Below are 24,392 nucleotides of genomic sequence, written 5' to 3'. Positions count from 1 at the left end.
GTCAAAAAGTACTTCATTGATTGTAAAGTGCTTTGGAGAACCCCAAGGTCGTAAAAAGCAAATTTATAAATGCATATCATTCCCCTTTTCACATCTCAATAGAAATGGTACAGACCAAATTAAAGGAAGTCAACGTGGAAAAAGTCAGATTTAAATTTACATTGGGACACTGAAGAAATGGCCATGGTTATTGATCATGTCCTAATAATTGGCTGCAAAAGTTTGCTGAAATTGTCAATTCGTTGAAGGAAGATGCAAGCAATGCTCCTACAGCTTGGTGAATAGGCCAGTAAGTTTGACCTCCCTGCTGACAAAGTTAGTGGAAAGCATCACATAGGGCATAGATTAATAGGCCAATCCCAGCAAAATATCACTAATTTAGAGGGGAGAAGATTGAGAAAGAGGTTAAAAGAGGTGGGAAACAGAGAATGAATAAGAGAGAAAGAGGGTAAATGTGGAGGGAGATGGCAGGAGAAAATAGAAATGCAGCAAATGATAGGGTGGAAGAAATGGAGAGGAGAGGAGGAAAAGGGCAAGTAAAGGACGCAAGAGCAGATAAATAGAGCGTACGACAGGATGGGAAACAGGGAAAATGAGGGTGGATGTGTTTCTAAAAATAATGAAAGTTGCTGATCAAGTAAGGACTGCAGATTCCTTGACTAAAAGCTCAAAAATCACTTCAACTGGGCAATCAAAAGGTATCCTGGAGCTTAGGAGAAACAATGGAATTCTAGTTAATTTAATGCATCTGTGCCCGATAAAATCATACATATGCAACCTCAAGCTATCTGACTTGGCAGTGTAAAGTGTAATTTTATATGGTCAAACAAATGAGAATGACCTCACTTTAATGGATTTTTGGGACAGTGAGGACAAATTATCAAATTTCACGAGGTTGCTAGGAAGGATATTACTTCACACAAAGTGTAAGCATTGAAGTCACTTCATTTCTGAGGGGGCCTTTGAAGTCCATGCTGAGGCATTCAAAGGGATGGGAAGCCTTTATCAGGTGCGCTTTCTCTGGCCGGTAGAAGTGCGGTTTGCACTCCGCGCAGATTTGGCAATCCCTGGTGGCTGTCCTGACCTCCCCGATGGAGTAGGGCAGGTTGCGGGCCTTGACAAAATGGAAAAAGCGAGTGACCCCCGGGTGGCAGAGGTCCTCGTGGAGGGCTCGGAGGAGGTCCACTTGTGCGGTGGCACATGTGCCGTGGGACAGGACGTCAGGAGGCTTGTTTAGCTTCCCGGGACGATACAAGATCTCGTAGTTGTAGGTGGAGAGTTCGATCCTCCACCGCAAGATCTTATCGTTTTTTTATCTTGCCCCGCTGTGCGTAATCAAACATGAAAGCAACCGACCGTTGGTCCGTGAGGAGAGTGAATCTCCTGCCGGCCAGGTAGTGCCTCCAATGTCGCACAGCTTCTACTATGACCTGGGCCTCCTTTTCGACTGAGGAGTGGCGGATTTCGGAAGCATGGAGGGTACGGGAGAAGAAGGCCACGGGTCTGGCCGCTTGGTTAGGGGTGGCCGCCAGAGCTACGTTGGACGCATCACTCTCGACCTGGAAGGGGAGGGACTCGTCGATGGCGTGCATCGGGCTTTTGCAATGTCTGCTTTGAGGCGGCTGAAGGCCTGGCGGGCCTCTATCAACAGGGGAAAAACTGTGGATTGGATCAGGGGACGGGCCTTGTCCGCGTAGTTGGGGAGCCACTGAGCGTAGTAGCTAAAAAACCCTAGTCAGCGTTTCAGTGCCTTGGAGCAGTGAGGGAGGGGGAACGCCATAAGGGGGCGCATGCGTTCAGGGTCGGGGCCTATAACTCCATTTCGCACTACGTAGCCGAGGATGGCTAGACGGTCGGTGCTAAACACGCATTTATCCTTGTTATATGTAAGGTTAAGGATTTTAGCGGTCTGGAGAAATTTTCGGAGGTTGGTGTCGTGGTCCTGCTGGTCGTGGCCGCAGATGGTGACATTATCGAGATACGGGAATGTTGCCCGTAAATCGTACCGGTCAACCATTCGGTCCATCCCGCGCTGGAAGACCGAGACCCCGTTGGTGACACCGAAGGGAACCCTGAAGAAGTGATAGAGCCGCCCATCTGCGTCGAAGGCAGTGTATTTGCGGTCACTAGTGCGGATGGGGAGCTGGTCGCAGGCGGACTTGAGATCCACTGTGGAGAAGACCTTATGATGCGCGATCCTGTTTACCAGGTCGGATATGCGGGGGAGAGGGTACGCGTCCAGCTGCGTAAACCTGTTGATGGTCTGACTGTAGTCGATGACCATCCTATGCTTCTCCCCGGTCTTTACCACCATTACTTGAGCTCTCCAGGGGCTGTTACTGGCTTCAATGACCCCTTCCCTCAGTAGCCTTTGGACCTCTGACCTAATAAAGATCCGGTCCTGGGCACTGTAGCGTCTGCTCCTGGTGGCGACGGGTTTGCAATCCGGGGTGAGGTTCGCAAACAGGGAAGGCGGGTCGACCTTAAGGGTCGCGAGGCCGTAGACAGTAAGGGGGGGTATAGGGCCGCTGAATTGAAAGGTCAGACTTTGAAGGTTACACTGGAAGTCTAAACCCAGGAGTGTAACCACGCAGAGGTGGGGAAGGACGTAGAGACGGAAATTTTTGAACTCCCTTCCCTGGACTGTGAGGTTTGCTACACAAAACCCCTTCATCTCCACTGAGTGTGAAGCAGAGGCCAGTGAGATTTTTTGATTAACGGGGTGGATGAGGAGAGAACAGCACCTTACCGTGTCGGGGTGTATAAAGCTCTCCGTGCTCCCAGAGTCGTTTAGGCAGGACATCTCGTGCCCGATGCTGAATACGGTCGTCGTAGCGGTTGAGAGTGTTCGAGGCCGACACAAAGATTGGCCGAGTGGTGGACAGTGTAGAGGATAACTATAATCTTCAAAATGATACAGATGGATTGGTGGAATGGACGATAAAGTCACAGATGGAATTTAACACAGAGAGGTGTGAGGTTATGCATTTAGGGAGGTCAAACAGTTGTAGGGAGTACACAATAAATGGGAATATACCAAGAAGGGTAGATGAAGTGAGGGATCTTGCCCTCCAGGTACACAGGTCCCTCAAGGCAGCAGTTCAAGTTGACAAAATTGTAAAGAAAGCACATGGAATGTTCTCCTTCATTGGCAGAGGTATAGAATATAAAAGTAAGGATTATAATGTTCAAATTGTATAAAATACTGGTGAGCCACTACAATATTGTGTGCAGTTCTGGTCACCACATTACAGGAAGGACAGAATTGCTCTGGAGAGAGTGCAGAGGAGGTTTACAAGAATGTTGCCCAAGGCTAGAAAAGTGTGGCTACGAGGAAAGATTGGATAGGTTGGGGTTAATTTCCTTGGAACAAAGAAGGCTGAGGGGTAACTTAATTGAGGTGTACAAAATTATGAGGGGAAGCGATAGAGTGGACAGGATCAAATTGTTTCCCTTGGTGGAGAATTCTAGAACCAGGGGATATAGATTCAAGATAGGTGGCAAAAGGTGGGGCCACACAGTGGCGCAGTGATTAGCACTGCTGCTTCATGGCACCAAGGGCCCAGGTTCGATCCCAGCTCTGGATCACTGTCCATGTGGAGTTTGCACATTCTCCCCCATGTCTGCATGGGTTTCACCTCCACAACCCAAAGATGTGCAAAGTGGATTGGCCTCGCAAATTGCTCCTTAATTGGAAAAAAAATAATTGGGCACTTTAAAGAAAATGTAGCAGAAGGTGTAGAAGGGACATGAGGAAAAACATTTTTACGCAGAGAGCAGTGGGAGTCTGAAATTCGCTGCCCGAGTTGCTGTTGGAAGCAGACACCCTACACTCTTTTAAAAGGTACTTGGGACTTCCGGTGGCGGCCATAGACTGAGTGGTCACACATTTGGTAGCTCTCGCTCGTGGCGGTCGTTTTTGGTCCTTTTCCTCAGTTTTCAGGTGGAAGTGTGACGGAAAAAGGTGTAGGATTGTGAGTGGAGGAGATTGACCCTCTAGTTTATGGAGCTGAGGACCAGAAGTGCCCGAAAAAGAAGGAATAAGTCGGTCGGAGCGAATGTGGTGATGGCAACGCACGTGGAGATCATGGAGGGGCAGGGAGCGGCCAATCCGGTTCAATGGCTGATGGAGCAGCTGGTGAGCTTCTTGAATGAGAAGGTCACCCAGCAACGAAAGGAGAGTCTGGAGGACCTGGTCCGGGCGGTGGACTTGATCAAAGCGGTGGTTGACTGCATGGAGACGAGGCTGGTGGCCCAAGGTCAGACAATCCAGACGTTGGAGCGGAGATGAGGCTGATGCGGGACCAGCAGATGCAGTTGCAGGAGAAGGTGGAGGACATTAAGAACCGGTCACACAGGCAGAAAATTTGAATCGTGGGTCTGCCAGAGGGGTGTGAAGGAGTCGGTGCTGGCGCGCACATGGGGAAGATGCTCGAGAATCTGCTTGGTGAAGGTGCTGACCGTTGGAGGTGGATCGAGCTCACACAGCGTTGATGAGGAAGCCTCAGGGGAACGAGCCACTGAGGGCGATGGTGATGTGGTTGCATCGGTTCCTTGATAAGGAGCGAATCATGAGGTGGGCCAGGCAGATGAGGCATTGTGGCTGGGAGGGCAGTGAGATTTGTGTGTACCAGGACCTGGATGCAGAGCTAGCCAAGAGGAGGGCAAGTTTAAATAAGGTCAAGACGGTGCTCTACAAGAAGGGGGTGAAGTTCGGACTATTGTACCCGGCGTGGCTATGGCTACCTATGGGGCCGGGAGCTGTACTTTGGACCTGCGGAGACAATGGAGTTTATGAGAGACAATGGACTGGCAGCAGAAGGAGGACTTTGAACATTGATGGAGGAGTCTCTTTTTTGGCTTCAGGTTTGCTTTTTGTTCTTTTTCAAGGGATGGGGCGTTGGTTTCTTTTTGCTGTTGCCATTGATTATTTGCACTCATGTTTGAGCAGGGGGAGGGGAATCAGTGGAGGGTAGGATGCTAGGCGCCAGGGGCGAGAGCTGCCAGGCTAGCTGGGTGGGCTAGGTCACGGAAGTACAGTGGGGGGTCAGCTAAAGGTTAGCAAAGGGGGGGGGGGAGTTGGGGGATCTGGGGGGGGCAGTAGTACTGCTGACAGGGGTGGGGCCTTTAAAATGGAGGAGTGTTGATGACTGGTCATGTGGAACGTTTGAGGTTTGAATGGGCCAGTCAAGAGGGCCCGTGTCTTTGCACACTTGAGGTGACTGAAGGCGGATGTGGCCATACTGCAAGAGATACACGTAAGGTGGGGGACCAGATCAGGTTGAGGAAGGGATGGGTTGGGAAAGTATTTCATTCAGGGTTGGACTTGAAAACGAAGTGGGTGGCGATTTTGATCAATAAGCGGGTGGCGTTCGAGATGGGGAATATAGAGGCGGACCCGAGGGGGGGTTATGTCATGGTTAGTAAGAAACTGGAGGGAATGCCGGTAGTGCTGGTGAATATTTATGCCCCGAACTAGGATGATGTGGAATTCATGAGGCAGGTACTGGGGAGGATCCTGCATGACCGGTCCTCCAAGTCCTCCACCTTCTCCTGAACCGCATCTGCTAGTCCCACATCAGTCTCATCTCCGCTGCCATCAAGGCGAGACTTCAACACGGTCCTGAATCCAAGACTGGACCGGTCGGGGAGGTATCAGCTACAGCTATGGAGCTCCGGGGGTTTATGGAGCACATAGCGGGGGGGGTCGAACCATGGAGATTTGGGAGGCCGAGGGGGAAAGAATTTTCGCTCTACCCCCATGTGCACAAGATGTACTCCCAAATAGATTTCTTTGTGCTGGATAAAACGCTGTTGGCAGAGGTGATAGATACTGAATATTCAGCAATAGTGGTGTCGGACCACCCAGCGCACTGGGTGGACCTGCGAGTGAGCAAAGGAACGGGCCAGCGCCCGCAATAGAGGTTGGATGTGGGGCTGTTAGCGGAGGAGGAGATGCGTGAGCGGGTGAGGGAAGCCAACCGGGGGCATATAAAGATTAACGGTACGGGGGCAGGTGTCGGCGGGTATGGTCTGGGAGGCACTGAAGGCAGTTATCAGGGGGGAATTTATTTCTATTCGGGCACACAAGGAGAAGGCAAAGCGAGTGGAGATAGAAAGACTGGTGGGAGAAAACCCGCAGGTGGACAGCTGAGCTCTCAAGAGGTAGGGCTTTTGAAGGAACGTTAGAGGCTACAATTGGAATTTGGTCTCCTATCCACGCGCAAGGCGGTGGACAGCTGAGGAGGGTGAGAGGGGCGGTGTATGAGTACGTGGGGAAAGCGAGCAGGATGCTGGCGCATCAGTTGAGGAAGCAGGAGGCGGCGAGAGAGATTGGGAAAGTGAGGGATACAGGTGGGAAGGTGGTCTTGGATCCAGTGGGGGTGAATGGAGTGTTTCGAGATTTCTACAGCAAGCTGTATAAATCAGAACCCCCAGCCGGAGCACAGGGGATGAGGCTATTTTTCAGAGGTCTGGAGTTCCCGAAGGTGGATGAGAAGCTGGTGGAGGGCCTGGGGGCCCCAATTGGGCTTGGGGAGGTAATTGAGGGGCTGGTGGCGATGTAATCGGGTAAGACCCCAGGACCGGACGGATACCCGGTGGAATTTTATAAGAAGTCTTCGGGGGTGTTGGTAAGGGCACTTAATAAAGCAAAGGAGCTCGGAGTGCTTCCCCCAACGTTGTCTCAGGCGTCGATCTCTCTCATTTTGATGCTGGACAAGGGCCCGGAAAACTGCGGGTCATATAGACCAATCTCCTTTTCCCCATTTCCCTATAAATACTAGTTTCCTTCAGTTTCTCTCTTGTACTAAACCCTGCGTTCCCCAACATTTCAGGTATGTTTTTGTGTCTTATTTGTATGTTATTTGTGTCTTAATTTGTGAAGACAGAAGCAAAGTATATATTTAATTGGTCAGCCATTTCTTTGATCCCCATTGTAAATTCCCCTATTTCTGACTGCAAGGGACCTACATTCGTCTTCATCAATCTTTTTCTCTTCACATACCTATAAAAGCTTTAACAGTCAGATTTTATGTTCTCCGCAAGCTTACTCCTGTACTCTATTTTCCCCTTCTTAATCAATCCATTTGTTTTCCTTTTAGAATTCTGAAGTGCTCCCAAACCTCAGATCTGCTGTGCTTTTTTGCCAATTTGTATGCTTCTTCTTTATCATAGAATCATAGAATTTACAGTGCAGAAGGAGGCCATTCGGCTCATCGAGTCTGCACCGGCTCTTGGAAAGAGCACCCTACCCAAGGTCCACACCTCCACCCTATCCCCATAACCCAGTAACCCCACCCAACACTAAGGGCAATTTTGGACACTATGGGCAATTTAGCATAGCCAATCCACCTAACCCGCACATCTTTGGACTGTGGGAGGAAACCGGAGCACCCGGAGGAAACCCACGCACGCACGGGGAGGATGTGCAGACTCCGCACAGACAGTGACCTAAGCCGGAATCGAACCTGGGACCCTGGAGCTGTGAAGCATTTGTGCTATCCACAATGCTACCGTGCTAATACTATCTCTAATTCCCCTTGTAAGCCATGGTTTGGTCATTTTCCTCATTTTATTTTTTGCGCCAGACAGGAACGAACAATATTGCAGTTCACCCATGTTCTCTTAAAAATTTGCCATTGCCTATACACCTCCATCCCTTGAAGTAACGTTCCCCAATCCATCATAACCAACTCACGCCTCATACTATCATAGTTCCCTTTATTTAGATTCAAGATTCTAGTCTCAGAATCCATTTTTATGAAGAATTCTGTCATATTTTGGTTGCTCAATCCCAAGAGGCCTCGCACAATTAGATTTCCAATGATTCCTTTCTCATTACACAAATCCAGTTTAGGATGGCCTGTTCTCTAGTTGGTTCCTCAAGGTTTGGTCCAGAAAACCATCCTGTATACATTCCAGGAATTCCTCCTCAATGGTATTGTTACTAATTTGATTTTCCCATTCTTTATAGAGATTAAAATCACCCATAGTGTGACCCAGATGTTTCTTTACCATATGCGTCTCTAATTTCCTGTTTAATGCCATTCCCAACATCACCACTACAGCTTGGGGGTCTATATACAACCCCAACTAATGTTTTTTGCCCCTTGGTGTTTTTCAGCTCTACCCATACAGATTCCAGATCGTCATATCTAATATCCTTCCTCGCTAATGCATTAATTTCCTCTTTAACCAACAATGCAACCCCCTCCTAAATACTAAATACTTCTGGATGTCCAATTTCCATCCCTGGTCACCTGCAAGCCATGTCTCCGTAATCCCGAAACTATCAGACCCGTTTACATCTACTTGTGCAATTAATTCATCAACTTTATTATGAACGCTCCGTTCATTAAGGAACAAAATCTTAAGGCTTGTCTTTTTAACATTCCTTGTCCTGTTCCATTATTTTTCACTGTCGCCCTGTTTGATTTTGGCCCTTGATTGTTCTGCCTCTAACTTTTCTTATTCTCTTTTTTGTCTTTTGTTCTTGTCTGAGTTTTCCCCTCCTCTGACTCCTCGCATAGGTTCCCATCCCCCTGCCATTTTAGTTTAAACTGACCACTCTAGCAAATACTCCCCCTAGGACATCAGTCCTGGACAAATGTGCTGCAAGTATATTGAATGTTACTGCACAAATATCCCAATGCATATTCTGAACACTAAAAACATGTATTTGTTTCAAAAAGCTTAATATATGCTCATTAAATCATACAATATTTCAAAGGAAAATCTTGTGGATAGAAATCCATCTTCTGCATTTGCCAGAAGCCCTTTTAACAAATGTATTGAACTCCTCCTGAAAAGAGTTTAAAATTGATTACTGAAAAAATACTTTTGGAATGCAGCACCATGCTCATAAAGCACTTAGTGAATTAAAAATAAACAGCAAACTTGTGACCCATGGCAGGCAATATCTATATGAAATACTGATGTAATTGCAGCGGAAAGGCTACCATCAAGGACAAAACGTCCCCTAGAAACACTTTAGAAGAGTGAGGAGTATTCTGATGCTCTACCCAAATTCCCAGCAGTGTCGTAATTACATCGATCATTGGTTGACAAGTCTGTTATGGAAACATAGCAACCCATCCTACTTATTATAATTAGCAAAATTACTGTTTAGCAACTGGCACAAAAAAAGTTAGTTGACACTGAAATTAAAATTTTCAGGACAAGCTTATAGGAATCAGGGGCTGAATTCTCCACTTATCCATGCCAACAGCGAGAATTGCGATGGGGCGGAGAATAACGTGCAATAGAAAAATTGCGATTTGCGCCCGGTACTGATTCCATCGCCATGCTCCGGTCCCTGAGTGGCGGCGTTATTCAAGTTTGTGCCCTGCGCCAGTGGATTCATGCAAAATTGTGATTTGCATGGATTTAAAATTCATTAGCAGGTTGAACTCTTCATGCTCCACCCATCCACGATGCTCCATCCCTTAGGCAGAGGTCTTGCGGGCGCAAATTCGTGCAAGTATTTACTAGCAGGGCCTGCGTGCCATGGCTGATGAGAGAGAGCAGGAGGCAAAAAAAACCCTCAAAACTTGTTGGACTTGCTGAGTGGTGGCTGCCCGGGCTGGGGTAGGCACGGGGAACGGCTTGGTGCCAAGTTCATGGACTCAGGGTGTCCCCCTCTGAATGGGGGTGGCTTAGCTCAGACCGTCATTGCTGCAGAATGTGGATTTAAACGCACCCCTTTGGTGCTACTTACAGCCGCCTGGCTGCTCATACTGCTGACGGCTCACTGTGTCCTGTGAATGTTCAGAGAGCCTCTGGTGATGAGGGAGCCCACCCAGGCCTCCCCTCTGGAAACCCTCATTCCCCAGACACACCATCAAGGAGGTGGGCATGGCCATGCTCAATCAGTCGTCCACCAGGTGTTGACACACCTCAGAAGCAAGCCCCACTGCAGAGGAAGCTGGTCATCAGCACAGCTCACCCCAAACAAAAGGCACCCGCACTGTGGCCTTTGGAACCCTCTTGGTTCTCTGCCACTCTCAGGGCAGAGGCCTCACCACTCCTCACGATCACAAGCTGTCTCCCCCTGGTGAGGCTGGTTGCTTGACTGCTTCTGCCACCATCTCTCAGGTGCTGTTCAGGAAGGCGGGCTTGAGCCTATGGCCCACCCTGGGGAAGAGGGTGTCCCTCCTCTCCTCATTGGCATCGAGCAGCGGATAAACTTCAAACTCCTAAAATCGGAGGATAGATCTTCTCTGAGCCACCGTCATGGCTACAATCAATGGTGAGTGGAGCGCTTGAAAACAGTTCCATCTGTCAGGCTCTTCAGTGCTCCAGCCCCAATGGTTACACGCTGGCTGGGCCGGGAATTGCTTTCAATTCGCGCTGCTAGAATGCTGGCCTATTTGCATATCCTGAATCGCGGAACGAATAGTGCCCCCGACGGAAACATGAATCGCACGCTATTCAGTCCCAGCAGGAATATTTCCTTTCCCAAACAGAGAATCCCGGCACAGATATACCCGTTTTATGAAATTCATAGGGTCACAAATTGTTACAGCACAGAAGATGGCCATTCAGCCCATCACATCTGCACCGGCTTTCCGAATGAGCAATTCACCTCGTATCATTCCTTCGCCTTCTCCCTGGAACCCCACATCTTCCTCCTTTTCCGGTAACTATAAGTTTTCTCTGAATACTTCAATTGAACCTGTCACCACCACATTATCAGGCACTGCATTTTAGATCCTATATCAAATCTCCTTTCAGCCTTCTTTCATCTAAGAGAAACAACCCTAACTTCTCCAATCTATCTTCATAACTGTAGTTCCTCATCCCTGGAACCATTCTTGTGAATCTTTTCTGCAATCTATCCAATGCCTTCACATCCTTCCTAAAATGCGGTACCCAGAACTGGATGCAATACTCCAGCTGAGGCCAAATTACTGTGTTGTACAAGCTCAAAATTACCTCCTTGCTCTTGTACTCTATGCCCCTTTTAATAAAACCTAAATACTGTATGCTTTATTAAAACGTCCTCTCAACCTGTCCTACAATGATTTATGTAGGTATAAACCCAGGTCCCTCTGTTCCTGCACCCCCTTTAAAATGTTATCCTTTATTGGGGAGAATGGGATCAAAGGCTATGGGAGAAAGAAGGTTTAGGCTATTGAGTTGGATGATCAGCCATGATCGTGATTAATTGCGGAGCAGGCTCGAAGGGCCAAAACGCCTCCTCCTGCTCCTATCTTCTATGTATCTATTTTTGTCTCCCCATGTTCTTTCTACAGAAATTAATCACTTCACATTTCTCTATATTGAACTTAATTTGGCACCTGTCCACCCATTCCGCCAACTTGTTTATGTCCTTTTCAAGTTCTACGCTATCCTCATCACAGTTCACAATGCTTTAAAGTTTGTATCAACTGCAAATTTTGAAATTGTGCCCTGTGCACTAAGGTCTCGGTCATTAATATATATCAGAAAAAGTCAGGGTCCCAACGCTGACCCCCTAGGGAACTCCATTACGAACCTTCCTCCAGCCTCGAAACATCCATTAACCCGTATTCACTGTTTCCTGTAACTCAGCCAATTTCGGATCCATGTTTCAATTATACGTTTTATTCCAACAACGTTACCCACGAGTATGTTTTGCAGCACTGTATCAAATGTTTTTAAAAAATCCATGTACACCACATTAACAGCATTACCCTCATCGACCCTCTCTTTTTTACCTCTTCAAAGAAATTTCAGAAAGATAATTAAACATGTTTTCCATTAACAAATCCATGTTGCCTTCCTTAATTAACCTACGTTTTTCCATGTGACTGTAAATTTTGTCCCGAATTATTGTTTCTAAACGTTACCCAACCACCAAAGTTAAACTATCTGGCCTGACCATGAGATTACAAATTGTAGTTGAACACATTTCTGCTGTTGCTCATGGCTGCCCAGTTTTGGGCTGTTAGATCTGTTCTGAATCTACTCCAGCATGGTGATGGTGCCACACAACACAACTGTGAGTATCCTCCATGTGAAGATGGGACTACATCGCCACAACTACACTCCTACCAATATTTTCATTGACAGATGCCTTTGCAACAGGTAGATTGGTGAGTGCGAGGTCAAGTAGGTTTTTCCACTGTGTCTCTCATCACCTGTAAGGTGTGATTCAGAGGGTATGGCTATGTCAGGCAGTTGCTTGACCAGTTTGTGGGACAGCTCTCCCAATTATGGCACAAATCCAGATATTAGTGAGGAGAATTTTTAAAGGTCAACTGGGCTTTGTGCTTTTGTCGTCTCTGGTGCCTAGGTTGAAGCCAAGTGGTCTATCCAGTTTTATTCATTTCAATTTTTTAATAGTAGTTTGATGCAACAGGGTGGCTTCTTATGCCATTTCAGAGGGGATTTAAGAGTCATCCTGTTTTAGGTCTGGAGTCACATTTAGGTAACGATGGCAGATTTCCTTCCCTAAAGGACATTGATGAACCAGTTAAGTTTTCACCACAATCCAGCAGTTTCATAATTTCACTAAAATGACAATCAGTGGTTAGCACTGCTGCCTTACAGCGCCAGGGATCAGGGTTCAAACTCGGCCTTGGGTGATGTCTGGGTGGAGTTTACACATTCTCCCAGTGTCTGCATAGTTTTCCTTCAGGTGTTCCGGTTTCTTCCCATAGTCCAAAAATGTGCAGATTAGGTGGCATTATTGGGATAGGGCGAGGCGTGGGCTGGGGTAGGGTGCTCTTTCAGAGGGTCCATGCAGTCCATGGGCCAAATGCCTCCTTCTGCTGTGTAGGGACTCTATGGTTTAACAAATCTTATGCTAATATCTACTTTCCATATGAAATAAATAGGGAAAGAATGGGCCATTTGGGTCTTTGAACTTGTTCCACCATTCAATTGGATCATGGATGATCTGTACATTAACTCCATGCGCCTCCTCTGGTTCCATAATCTTTCATATCCTTGGCTAGTATAGATCCATTGATCACAGATTAAAAATGATAAATTTAGCCCGCATCCAATGCCTTTTTTTGGAGAAAGTTCCAAACTTCTTACCACTTTCTGGATAATGAAATTTTCCCAACTACTCTCCTGAATAGACAGGCTCCAACTTAAATGTTAAGACCCCTGTCCAAGACTATAACTATGACTTGAATCGCTGGAGCAAAACTTCCTCCGATTTATATTGTAGCCCATATTGTGATACGTATGGTTTGCGAGACTATGGGAGGGATTCTCCGTCAGCAATGCCGGAATTGCGACATGCAATTGGGTGGAGAATCACGTGTGAACCGAAAATCATGGCCAGCGCTGGATGGAATGCCATGCTGCGGTGTCTCGACAGTGGCGTCAATGCATTCTATTCCACAAGGCATATAATTAACAGACTCAACCCGGGCTTCACCGACGCTCCACCTCTGCCAGGAGGAATTATCAACAGCGACTTTCACTTGCGGAGCGGCTCCCACCCGACTGTGGCGGTGCTGGACTCAGTCCACAGCCGCCACGCCGGGTTCACGAAAATAAATAGCATGAGTGACCCACGCCTTCGGGAACTCAGCCCATCGGGGGCGGGGCATCGGGGAGGGCCTCACTGCAGAATATTGCCAAGGTTCCTTAGGCAGCACCTTCCAAACCCACAACCATTACCATCCAGAAGGACAAGAGCAGCAGATACCTGGGAACCCCACCACCTGGGGGTTACCCTCCAAGTCACTCTATTTTCATTGGGAAATAGAAGTGTAAACACCGGAGCGTTTCACGCCGGCGTCAACTGGCCCCTTGGCCCAGCGATTCACTTACCTGAAGGGGGCCAGCAGGGTGCCGAAGTGCTCCACGCAGCTCCAGCGGCCGATACGGGTCCCTGCACTTCCACCCGCGAGTCAGCATCTGTGGCAGTGGCCCCGCACGACATGGTGGACCCACACAGCGGCCGGCCCCTACAATACAGGCCCCCTCCAGATCGCGCGCACGGGCGATCGGTGGCCCCCAATCGGAACCCTATATGTCCTGGAGAACCCCCCGGTGACGGATTCCCTCCCCCACCACCACCAGGGCAGCCGCCACTCTGAGTGCCCGCCGGGTGGAACCATGTTAGAACTACGCTGGCGAGAACTCGGCCAGCTGCCGGTGGAGAATCGCTGTGGTGGCCTCTCTGAATGGCCCCCGACTGGCACTGCGTCGACCGTGCACGCGCGCGATTGTCCGGTCTGCGGAGAATCGCGGGAAGGCGTCGGACCTGATCGCCGGTCTGACGCCCAATTCTCCGCCCCCGCACCGAACACGATTTTGGCGCAGAGGCTCGGAGAATCCCGGCCCACCTATGTTATGTTTCTTACATGAACAGGTTTATCATTGTGTCCACGTTTATATCAAGAGGGGTTTTGAATTTGCTAACCAATCTACCAAACTATTCTCACAAAATGAAAACACGGTTATCTTCAATGGAAGAGCTAATGATAATCAAGAACTAATTTCCTTAATGCTCGCTGAAGGATCTGCGGCTCAAGTTAAATGTACATTCACTACTGTGTTAAAATGATTGGAAACGTCTGCTCTCAATAGGACTAATGATCCAAGGATCATTCAATTTTAGGCAAGATTTCCAGTTCTTCTAAACTTCATTCAAATTGCAGCACAGAGCTTAGATTCAAAGACCTTTGCAAAGATAAAAATCAATACCCAGCACACAATAAATATTTATTTTTGCATGCAAACAATGTCAAGTACTTGTAAAGGCTTACAGCTATTGATTCTGGTTGGTTAAAAATGTGTTGCCAAAGCAAAGAAAAAGACTATGAGAACCACAATGTAGTCAAATGGACAGCAGCCTGAATCTTAGGCCCGATATAAGATTGGATACTTAAAATTTAGAATTTGACATTTTAAATTAAATCACAGTCATCTTCAGGCTGGCCTGATGAGAATTCAAACTTGTCCAAGTTCGAATACACAGACAGACTGCCAGCACATGCCTGGGCCTGCCCTGTCACACCACATCAGTAGAAAATCAGTGCTATCCAAATGGATCGATTGCCCAGATAAAGTTAGACTTTCTGGCACCCAGTTACCATATATGGAGTAAAGTTACGTCCAAACAATACACCTAGAGATGGATCCTTGGGGGTGGGTTCCTTGAGTCCTGCAGAGTTACAATCAGAAACTCCATTGAGTGTTGCCCTGCCTGGAGACCTCATTGGCTGAGGGCCAGAGAATGTACTGGAAAGGCACAAAGAGGGGTATAAAGATCGACCACCTAGGATCCCCCTGCAAAAATCTAGGCGCAGAGGTAGCAGAGAAGATTGGGCGCCCAACCAGAGACAGAAGGAAGCAGCATGCGAGACCCACGAAAGCCCTGAGACAACCGAGACTAAGAGAATTTGACCCGCAGCTCGATTGAGTTCATCGGCAGGGATAGTATTAAGAATCTTGGGATTATTGTTATTTGGGATAATTTAAGGGGATGACTTTTTTTACTGTGTTTAATAATAAACTTGGTTGAATCATAAGCTTGTATTTGTCCTTTGTTCATTTTGCAAAGAAAGGTACCTGTGTAAAATATTTGATTAATGAACAGGTTGAAGTGTCTGATGTTTGACAGACGATAAGAGGTTGAGACAGACAACCTGGGTGGCGCGGTGGCACAGTGGTTAGCACTGCTGCCTCACAGCGCCAGGGACCCACATTCAATTCCGGCCTTTGGTGACTGTATGTGTGGAGTTTGTACATTCTCCCAGTGTCTGCGTGGGTCTCCTCCGGGTGCTCCGGTTTCCTCCCACAGTCCAAAGAAACGCAGTTTAGGTGGATTGGTTATGATAAATTGTCCCTTAGTGTCCAGGAATGTACAGGTTAGGTTATGGGATAGAGTGGGGTGGATGGGGAGTGGACATGGGTAGATTGCCATTTGAAGGGCTGGTGCAGACTCGATGAGGCGAATTGTCTCCTTCTGCACTGTAGGGATTCTATGATTCTACAACTAAGCTAGCATTTTCAAAAGGGCCATGGTCCAGATTGGAGGCAGGTGTGCAGATAAATTAGTGATGCTGGCCTCCATGCCAGTTACCCACCACAATTCCTACAATGAACCATTTTGAATGAGTGTGGTTCAGGGCTGCCCCCCTAGAAATGGAGGCCTATTAAATTTAATTATGGGGACAGTTAAGGCCCCATTCCAGTATTGACAGGAATTTCTAGCCAACAATGCAGCAGCCAAGAACAGGAGTAGGGGGTACAGACGATGGATCATGTGAGGGATACCCCAAGTGACCCAAAGGTTGCTGGGAACAGCTGCGGATGCTGGTCATCCCCAAGAGAGTTGCATCTCCAGGATCTCACAAAGGCAGCTATGGATATTTAAGAAGTGAAAAATAATTTACTTGGTTTGTCTCTCACAGTCTCCATCTAAAGATCGGCAGCTCCAACCTTAACCACTAGGGCTGCCGATCACTTGAGTGTTAGGCCTCCCACTAACCCTCCACTCACTGCCCTCTTTTGGATGTTGGCTGACCGTTATTGTCTGAGGATTGAAAATCTCCATGGCCATACTTAAAGTATGCCTTGTGGAATTGAGACTCAAACCATTTCCTGTTCCTGAGCCCTGATTGAAAATCCAGCACCTGGGCTGTGATTGAGGTAGAGAATGTGAGAAACAAGCACACAGAAAACGTGAGAGACTCACAAGACTGCCTAACTTTACAGGGTGAAATCCAAGCAAGGAGCTTGGTACATGTGGTAAAATGTCATCATCATACCTGTAACGAACACGTTCAATAGTGTCATGTGTCAATCGACTGGCAACATTTGCACTGTGGGGGTTACCTGAAAAATATCAGAATCAAGAACAATTAGTTCATAAAAATCAAAAATCAGATGTGTTCTATTACAATAAAAAAGTAACATGGCTTCTATAAATTTACATGTGCTTGATAAAACTGGAATACAGAAATGGGAGGAGGAACTGGGCATAGAAATGGAGGCGGGAGAACTCTGGATTGAAGCACTACGTAGGATGAACTCCACCCTCCACATGGGCAGGATTGAGCCTGTTGCAGCTAAAGGTGGTACACAGAGCATACCTAACTATGACCAGGTTCTTCCCAGAGGTGGAGAATAAATGTGAATGGTGCCAGGGAGGTCCACCCAACCAACCCACGAGTTCTGGGCTGGCCCCATGTCGGAAACTTTGACATCCGAGTAAGACTATTAGACTGAAAATGTAACAGGTAACAACACAGTTAAGTTTATTACGTTTTACTTACACAAGGTGAGTGACCACTACAATCAAAGGTTGCAGCCAGGCACACACAGGAAACCAAATACATTTCAGACAGTCTGCTGACTGAAGTAATGAGTTAGCTGCAGCAATTTCTATGGGAACTTGAAATCTTTATGTCAGGTATCCCACCATGCCTTAGTTGGCCATTTTAGGTTTCCACACCCAGACTGGTGGGTTCTGGACAGCCCTTGTTTTTTTTTTATTCGTTCATGGGACATGGGAGTCGCAGGCTGTGCCAGCATTTATTACCCATCCCTAATTGCCCTGGAGGGGAAGTCAACCACATTGCTGTGGGTCTGGAGTCACATATAGGCCAGACCAGATAAGGATGGAAGATTTCCTTCCCTAAAGGACATTAGTGAACCAGATGGGTTTTTATGACAATAGTTTCATGGTCATCACCAGATGTTATTGAATTCAAATTTCACTAGTGGTGGAATTTGAACCTCGGACCCCAGAGAAGTACTCTGGATCTCTGGATTATTAGTCCAGTGACAATACCACGACGCCACCGCCTCCCCATTGAGGCAATTTCCAAGGTGGTGGAGGTGAGAGTGTAGCTAAGTCCTAAAGTGGCAATATTTGGGGTATCAAACGAACCAGAACTCTTTATGGGGAGGGAGGCCAATATCCTAGCCTTACCTCCCTAATTGCCTGCTGAAAAATCCTGCTCAGCTGACGACTGGCAGCACCACCAATAACTGCAGACTGGCTGGCTGACTGGTCGGAATTCCTCCAACTGGAGAAGATAAAATTTGCCATCCACGGGTCAGAGGAGGGCTTCCACAAGATGTAGAAGCCCTTCACCAACATGTTCCAAGACCTGTTGTAGCAACCAGAAAACCAGAAGGAGAAGGGGGGATGGTGGGGGGGGGTGGGGGGGTGATACAGAGATACAGAGAGGCATAGTAGAGACACAGAGCATAAAGGAAGGGTGAAGGGGGTAGGTAAGGGAGAGGGGGTAAGGAGGAGTGGTGGGGGGGGGGGGAGCAACGGCCTGGAGAAAAGAACAGCCACAGGCATGACCGCATGGGGACGGGGCCCGAGGGCAAGCGGAGAGCCAGAGGGAGAAGCAACACACGGGGAAACCCTCGCTAGGGCCAGAGTCAGGAAGGGTAACCAAGGCAGAACAACTGTATGGGGACCACGGCCATGGAAGGGGGAGAAATAAGTACTTGCAAATATGTATCGTGGGGCATCACGGTGGTTTAGTGGTTAGCGCTGCTGCCTCAAGGTGCCGAGGACCCAGGTTCAATCCCGGCCCACAGTCCGTGTGGAGTTTGCACATTCTGCCCATGTCTGTGTGGGTCTCAACCCCACAACACAAAGATGTGCAGAGGAGATGGATTATACACGCTAAATTGCCCCTTAATTGGAAAAAAAAAGAATTTGGTACTTTAAATTGATTTTTTAAAAAGTAAATACGTCTCGTGATCCGTGTTTGTTTGTATGTTCTCTCATTGTACTTTAGTTTATATTTGTCGTGTAATGTCAGTCTTTCCTCAGTTGCCTTCCCAACACTATATATGCCTATGAAACCTGTAAACTAATCGTACAAACTGAAACACAATGTAATATAAAAGTTTTGAAAACCAATAAAAACATTTTTTTTTAAAACTGGAATGCATGCTATTGGATCTCTAGGGACCAGAGTTTAGTTTTGTCAGCACCTGATTTTTAGTTACTTTTAATCTGGTAACAACAGCAACTGGTAAATCATTATTTTAGCTGGTGTTAATGTCAACACAGAAAACAGTCATGAAGGAGGAGAAAATCTCTAAAATTACTGACTAATCTGAACTTTCTCTTCTTTTAAATTTGAGAGAATTTAAGAGATTGCAAGCTGCTTGTCGATTTCCAACTGATTGCCTTTCTTGTCTTTTTACAATTTTGACACCTTGACATGTTACAGCTAGAATGAAAGAATCAGAATGTTCAAAGAGATTGACAAATCATCATAACTGCTATCTTTTCTGCAATAAAAGTAGATTGTATTCGTCTGAACCACCATTTAAGGAAAATAATACTAGCTATAAAACACGAAAGGGTAACTAATAGGCTGAATATTGAACTGGAAGTAGTGCTTGTGTTACAATCCCAGTTGATGTTATAACTAGACAAGAAGGTCCCACAATGGAAACCCGGCTCAAAAGGCTGTAATTTTTATATGTTTTTAGAAAATGTGGATGAACAGACTACCAGGTCTGCCAATTGACTTTTAGCAACAAAAGAAAATATTTATTAAATATGAACAGTTTGACCAAACTACAACTGGAGTGATACTTTATTCTTGTTTTTCAATCCCCTTGCAATAAAGATAAACATGCCATTTCCATTCCTAATTGCATGCTGCACCTGTATATTAATTTTCTGCATTCCTTTTACCAACATACACAAGTGTCTTTGAATATCAACACTTGCAAGTTTGGGAACTTCCGGTTGCGGCGCTGACCAGCTAAGCCGCACGTTTCGGCGGCTCCAGCTCGAACGGCCCTTCGGGCTCTTTTAAGTGCCCCAACGGGGAATTTTTTCGGGACAAAATCCGGTGTGGGGTGAGACAACAGGGAGTCTCCCCCAGCGGAAAAGAAAAATATCGGCGGCGGCGGCCAGATCACGAAGAATCCTCGAGGGCAGTGGCAGAAGGAAGAAAGGAGCAAGGTGGCGGCGGAGGGAGCCCAGGCGACATGGGGGCCAGACCAGGATGAATTTCTAAGACAGTGTGTGGAGCTGCTAAAAAAGGAGGTGCTGGCCCCGATGCTACAAGCAATTGAGGGGCTTAAGGAGACACAAAAGACCCAGGAGATGGAGCTCTGTGTGGTGGAGCAGAAGGTGACTGACAACGAGGACGAGATCCTGGGCCTGGCGGTCAAAATGCAGACGCATGAGGCGCTCCATAAGAAGTGCATCGAAAGGATTGAAGTCCTAGAAAACAGATCACGGAGAAAGAACCTCCGGATCCTGGATCTCCCCGAGTGGAAGGAGCTGACGGCGGGGCTTACGTGAGTACGATGCTACGCTCGCTAATGGGAGCTGAAGCCCCCTCGGGCCCCTTGGAAGTGGAAGTGGCCCATCGGGTCCCTGCGAGGAGACCAAAGGCGGGAGAACCACCTAGGGTGATGATCGTGCGATTTCCCCGCTTCAATGATAGAGAGGCGGTTCTGAGATGGGCCAAGAAGGTACGGAGTAGTAGATGGGAGAATGCAGTGGTACGAGTGTATCAGAATTGGAGTGCGGAGGTGGCGAGAAGGAGGGCGAGCTTCAATCAAGCCAAGGAGGTGCTGCACAAGAAGAAAGTGAAGTTCAGGATGTTGCAGCCGGCGCGAAGAAGCATGGGCCTTCATTAAAAACGAGAAACTGGATCAGAACTGAGGGACTGATGTTGGGAGGGGAAACGACAATGCTGATGTATATAGAAATGTAAATTGGGGAGGGGGGGACATCGAGAAATGTGGGCGCCGGTGGGGGGGGAAGAAGAGACTCAGGCGGGGGATGGGGAATGGGAGTGGGGCGGCAGAGGGAGCTGCGCCACGAGGGGTGGGACGGCTCTAGAGAACACAAGGTTTCTTTTTCTTGTTCCCGCATCAGAAAGATGATGGCGGGAAGATAGGCGCAAAGTGGATGGGAGTTCCTCACACAGGGGGGTCAAGGAGAGAGCGGGAGAAGCCGGGGTCAGTTGAAGTCAGCTGACTTTCGGAAGCAATATGGCGGGAGTAACCATGCTAGATGGGGGTCTAGCGGGGGGGGATAACTGGGTTGCTGCTGCGGAGATCGAGAAGGAACTGGTAAAAGAAAAGGTGGTCGGGGCGGGAATGCGCCGCCTGGGGGAGGGGTGGGTGCGCGGAACCGGGAAGTAGGACTGGCCCAGAGAGGGTGATGGCTAGTCGACAGGGGAGGGGGGCGGGCAGCCCCCCAGTCCGGCTGATCACGTGGAACGTGAGAGGCCTAAATGGGCCGATTAAGAGGGCCCGAGTGTTCGCGCACTTAAAAGGACTGAAGGCAGACGTGGCCATGCTTCAGGAGACGCACCTGAAGGTGGCGGACCAGGTTAGGTTAAGGAAAGGATGGGTGGGACAGGTGTTCCACTCGGGGCTGGACGCAAAGAATAGGGGGGTGGCCATATTGGTGGGGAAACGGGTGTCATTCGAGGCTAGGAACATTGTAGCGGACAGCGGTGGCAGATATGTGATGGTCAGCGGACTGCAGGGAATGGAGGTCGTGTTGGTTAATGTATATGCCCCGAATTGGGATGATGCGGGATTTATGAAGCGGATGCTGGGACGTATCCCGGACCTGGAGGTAGGAAACCTGATAATAGGGGGGGACTTCAACACCGTGCTGGACCCAGGGTTAGATAAATCTAGATCTAGGACCGGAAGAAGGCCGGCAGCGGCCAAGGTGCTTAGGGGGTTTATGGACCAAATGGGGGGAGTGGATCCGTGGCGATTTGTTAGGCCGATGGCAAAAGAGTTCTCTTTTTCTCCCATGTCCATAAGGTGTACTCCCGGATAGATTTCTTTGTTTTGGGAAGGTCACTGATTTCGAGGGTGGAAGGAACTGAGTACTCAGCCATAGCTGTTTCAGATCATGCCCCACACTGGGTGGACCTGGAACTAGGAGAGGAGAGGGAGCAGCGTCCACTCTGGCGACTGGATGTGAGATTATTGGCGGATGAGGGAGTCTGCGGAAGGGTGCGGGGATGTATCGAAAGATACCTGGAGGCCAACGACGACGGGGAGGTCCGAGTAGGAGTAGTGTGGGAAGCACTAAAAGCGGTGGTCAAGGGAGAGTTGATCTCCATCAGGGCTCACAAGGGGAAAACGGAGGCCAAAGAAAGGGAAAGACTACTGGGGGAGATTTTGAGGGTAGATAAAAAAATATGCGGAGGCCCCGGATGAAGGACTATACAGGGAGAGGCGACGACTCCAGGCGGAGTTCGATCTGCTCACCACAGGGAGGGCAGAGGCACAGTGGAGGAAGGCACAGGGGAAGAGATATGAATATGGGAAAAAAGCGAGTCGCCTGTTGGCCCACCAGCTGCGAAAGAGGACAGCGGCGAAGGAGATAGGGGGAGTTAGGGATGAAACGGGAGCCACGGTGCGGAGAGCAGGGAAGATAAACAAGGTGTTTAAGACCTTTTACGAGAGGCTATATAGGTCCCAACCCCCGGAGGGAAAAGAGGGGATGCAGCAGTTTCTGGACCAACTAAGGTTCCCGAAGGTGGAGGAGCAGGAGGTGGCAGGCCTGGGGGCGCCAATTGGGGTGCACGGGGTGACGAAAGGGCTGGGGAACATGCAGGGAAGGCCCCGTGACCAGATGGGTTCCCGGTGGAATTCTATAGAAAATATGTGGATTTGTTGGCCCCGCTGCTGATAAGAACCTTTAACGAGGCCAGAGAAGGGGGGACCCTACCCCCGACAATGTCGGAGGCGTCGATATCACTAATCTTGAAGCGAGATAAAGATCCGCTGCAGTGCGGGTCCTATAGGCCTATCTCATTGCTAAATGTGGACGCCAAGTTGCTGGCAAAGGTGCTGGCAACGAGGATGGAGGATTGTGTCCCGGGGGTGGTGCACGAAGACCAGACAGGGTTCGTAAAGGGGAGACAATTGTATGTCAACGTGCGACGGCTATTAGGGGTGATAATGATGCCCCCAGCAGAGGGGGAGGCAGAGATAGTGGCGGCAATGGATGCAGAGAAGGCATTTAATAGGGTAGAGTGGGAGTATCTATGGGAGGTGCTGAGGAGGTTCGGGGAGGGGTTTGTCAGCTGGGTTAAACTCCTCTATGGGGCCCCAACGGCAAGTGTGGTCACAAATCGGCAAAGGGCGGAGTATTTTCGACTACACAGGGGAACAAGGCAGGGGTGCCCTCTGTCCCCATTACTGTTCGCGCTGGCAATTGAACCACTGGCCATAGCGCTGAGAGACTCCAGAAAATGGAGAGGGGTGGTTAGAGGGGGAGAGGAACACCGAGTGTCACTCTATGCGGATGACCTACTGCTGTATGTGACGGATCCAGTGGTGGGGATGACAGAGGTCATGCAGATATTGAGGGAGTTTGGAGAGTTCTCAGGATATAGGCTTAACATGGGAAAGAGTGAGCTTTTTGTGATACACCCTGGGGACTAGAATAGAGGGATAGATGACCTACCGCTAAGGAGAGTGGAAAGAAACTTCCGATACCTGGGGATTCAGATAGACAGGAGCTGGGGAACCTTACACAGACTCAATCTGACACGGCTGGTGGAACAAATGGAAGAGGATTTCAAAAGGTGGGACATGCAGCCGCTGTCACTGGCGGGCAGAGTGCAGGCAATTAAGATGATGGTCCTCCCGAGGTTCCTATTTGTGTTCCAATGTCTCCCTATACTGTTCACTAAGGCCTTCTTTAAAAAAATAGATAGGAGCATCACGAGCTTCGTGTGGGCAAGGAAGGCCCCGAGGGTAAGGAGGGGGTTCCTACAACGTAGCAGAGACAGAGGGGGACTGGCGTTGCCGAATTTGGGCGACTACTATTGGGCCGCCAACGTGGCGATGATTCGTAAATGGATGATAGAGGGAGAGGGAGCGGCGTGGAAAAGGTTGGAGATGAAGTCCTGCAAAGGGACGAGCTTGAAGGCGCTGGTGACGGCACCATTACTGCTCTCCCCTAAAAAGTTTACCACGAACCCAGTGATGGCGGCAACATTAAGTATCTGGGGGCAATGGAGGCGACAGAGGGGTGTGCTGGGAGCCCCAGTGTGGTCCCCGATCAGGAACAACCATAGGTTTGCCCCAGGGAGGCTGGACGGAGGATTCCAGAGCTGGCACCGGGCAGGAATCAGGAGAGTGGGAGACTTATTTATAGATGGGACGTTTGCGAGTTTGGGAGCGCTTGAGGAAAGGTATGAGCTGCCCCTGGGAAATACCTTTAGGTATATGCAGGTGAGAGCGTTCATGAGACAACTGGTGAGGGAATTTCTGCTGCTCCCGACACAAGGGATCCAGGACAGGGTGCTTTCGGGGGTGTGGGTCGGGGAGGGCAAAGTGTCCGAGATATACCGGGAGAGGAGAGAAGAGGGGGAGGAGCTGGTGGACGAACTGAAGGGAAAATGGGAAGAAGAGCTCGGGGAGGAGATTGAAGAGGGTTTGTGGGCTGATGCCCTAAG

At 48.6% G+C, this 24,392-nt stretch overlaps 1 protein-coding gene across 1 annotated transcript in view; it reads right to left on the bottom strand.

Moving 5' to 3' along the window:
- The window catches only part of mocos (molybdenum cofactor sulfurase), a 421,047-nt gene that overhangs the window by 318,776 nt on the left and 77,879 nt on the right, over positions 1-24,392 (bottom strand). The window contains exon 3 of the mRNA XM_072508890.1: positions 16,722-16,788. Within this exon, the coding sequence (XP_072364991.1) occupies positions 16,722-16,788 (67 nt within the window). The remainder of the gene's footprint in view (positions 1-16,721; positions 16,789-24,392) is intronic.

The sequence above is a fragment of the Scyliorhinus torazame genome, chromosome 6, assembly GCF_047496885.1.
Source record: "Scyliorhinus torazame isolate Kashiwa2021f chromosome 6, sScyTor2.1, whole genome shotgun sequence".
In the NCBI taxonomy this organism is placed as follows: Eukaryota; Metazoa; Chordata; class Chondrichthyes; order Carcharhiniformes; family Scyliorhinidae; genus Scyliorhinus; species Scyliorhinus torazame.
The sequence above is the reverse complement of the archived record's forward strand: the minus strand, read 5'-3'. Positions and strand labels throughout refer to the sequence as shown.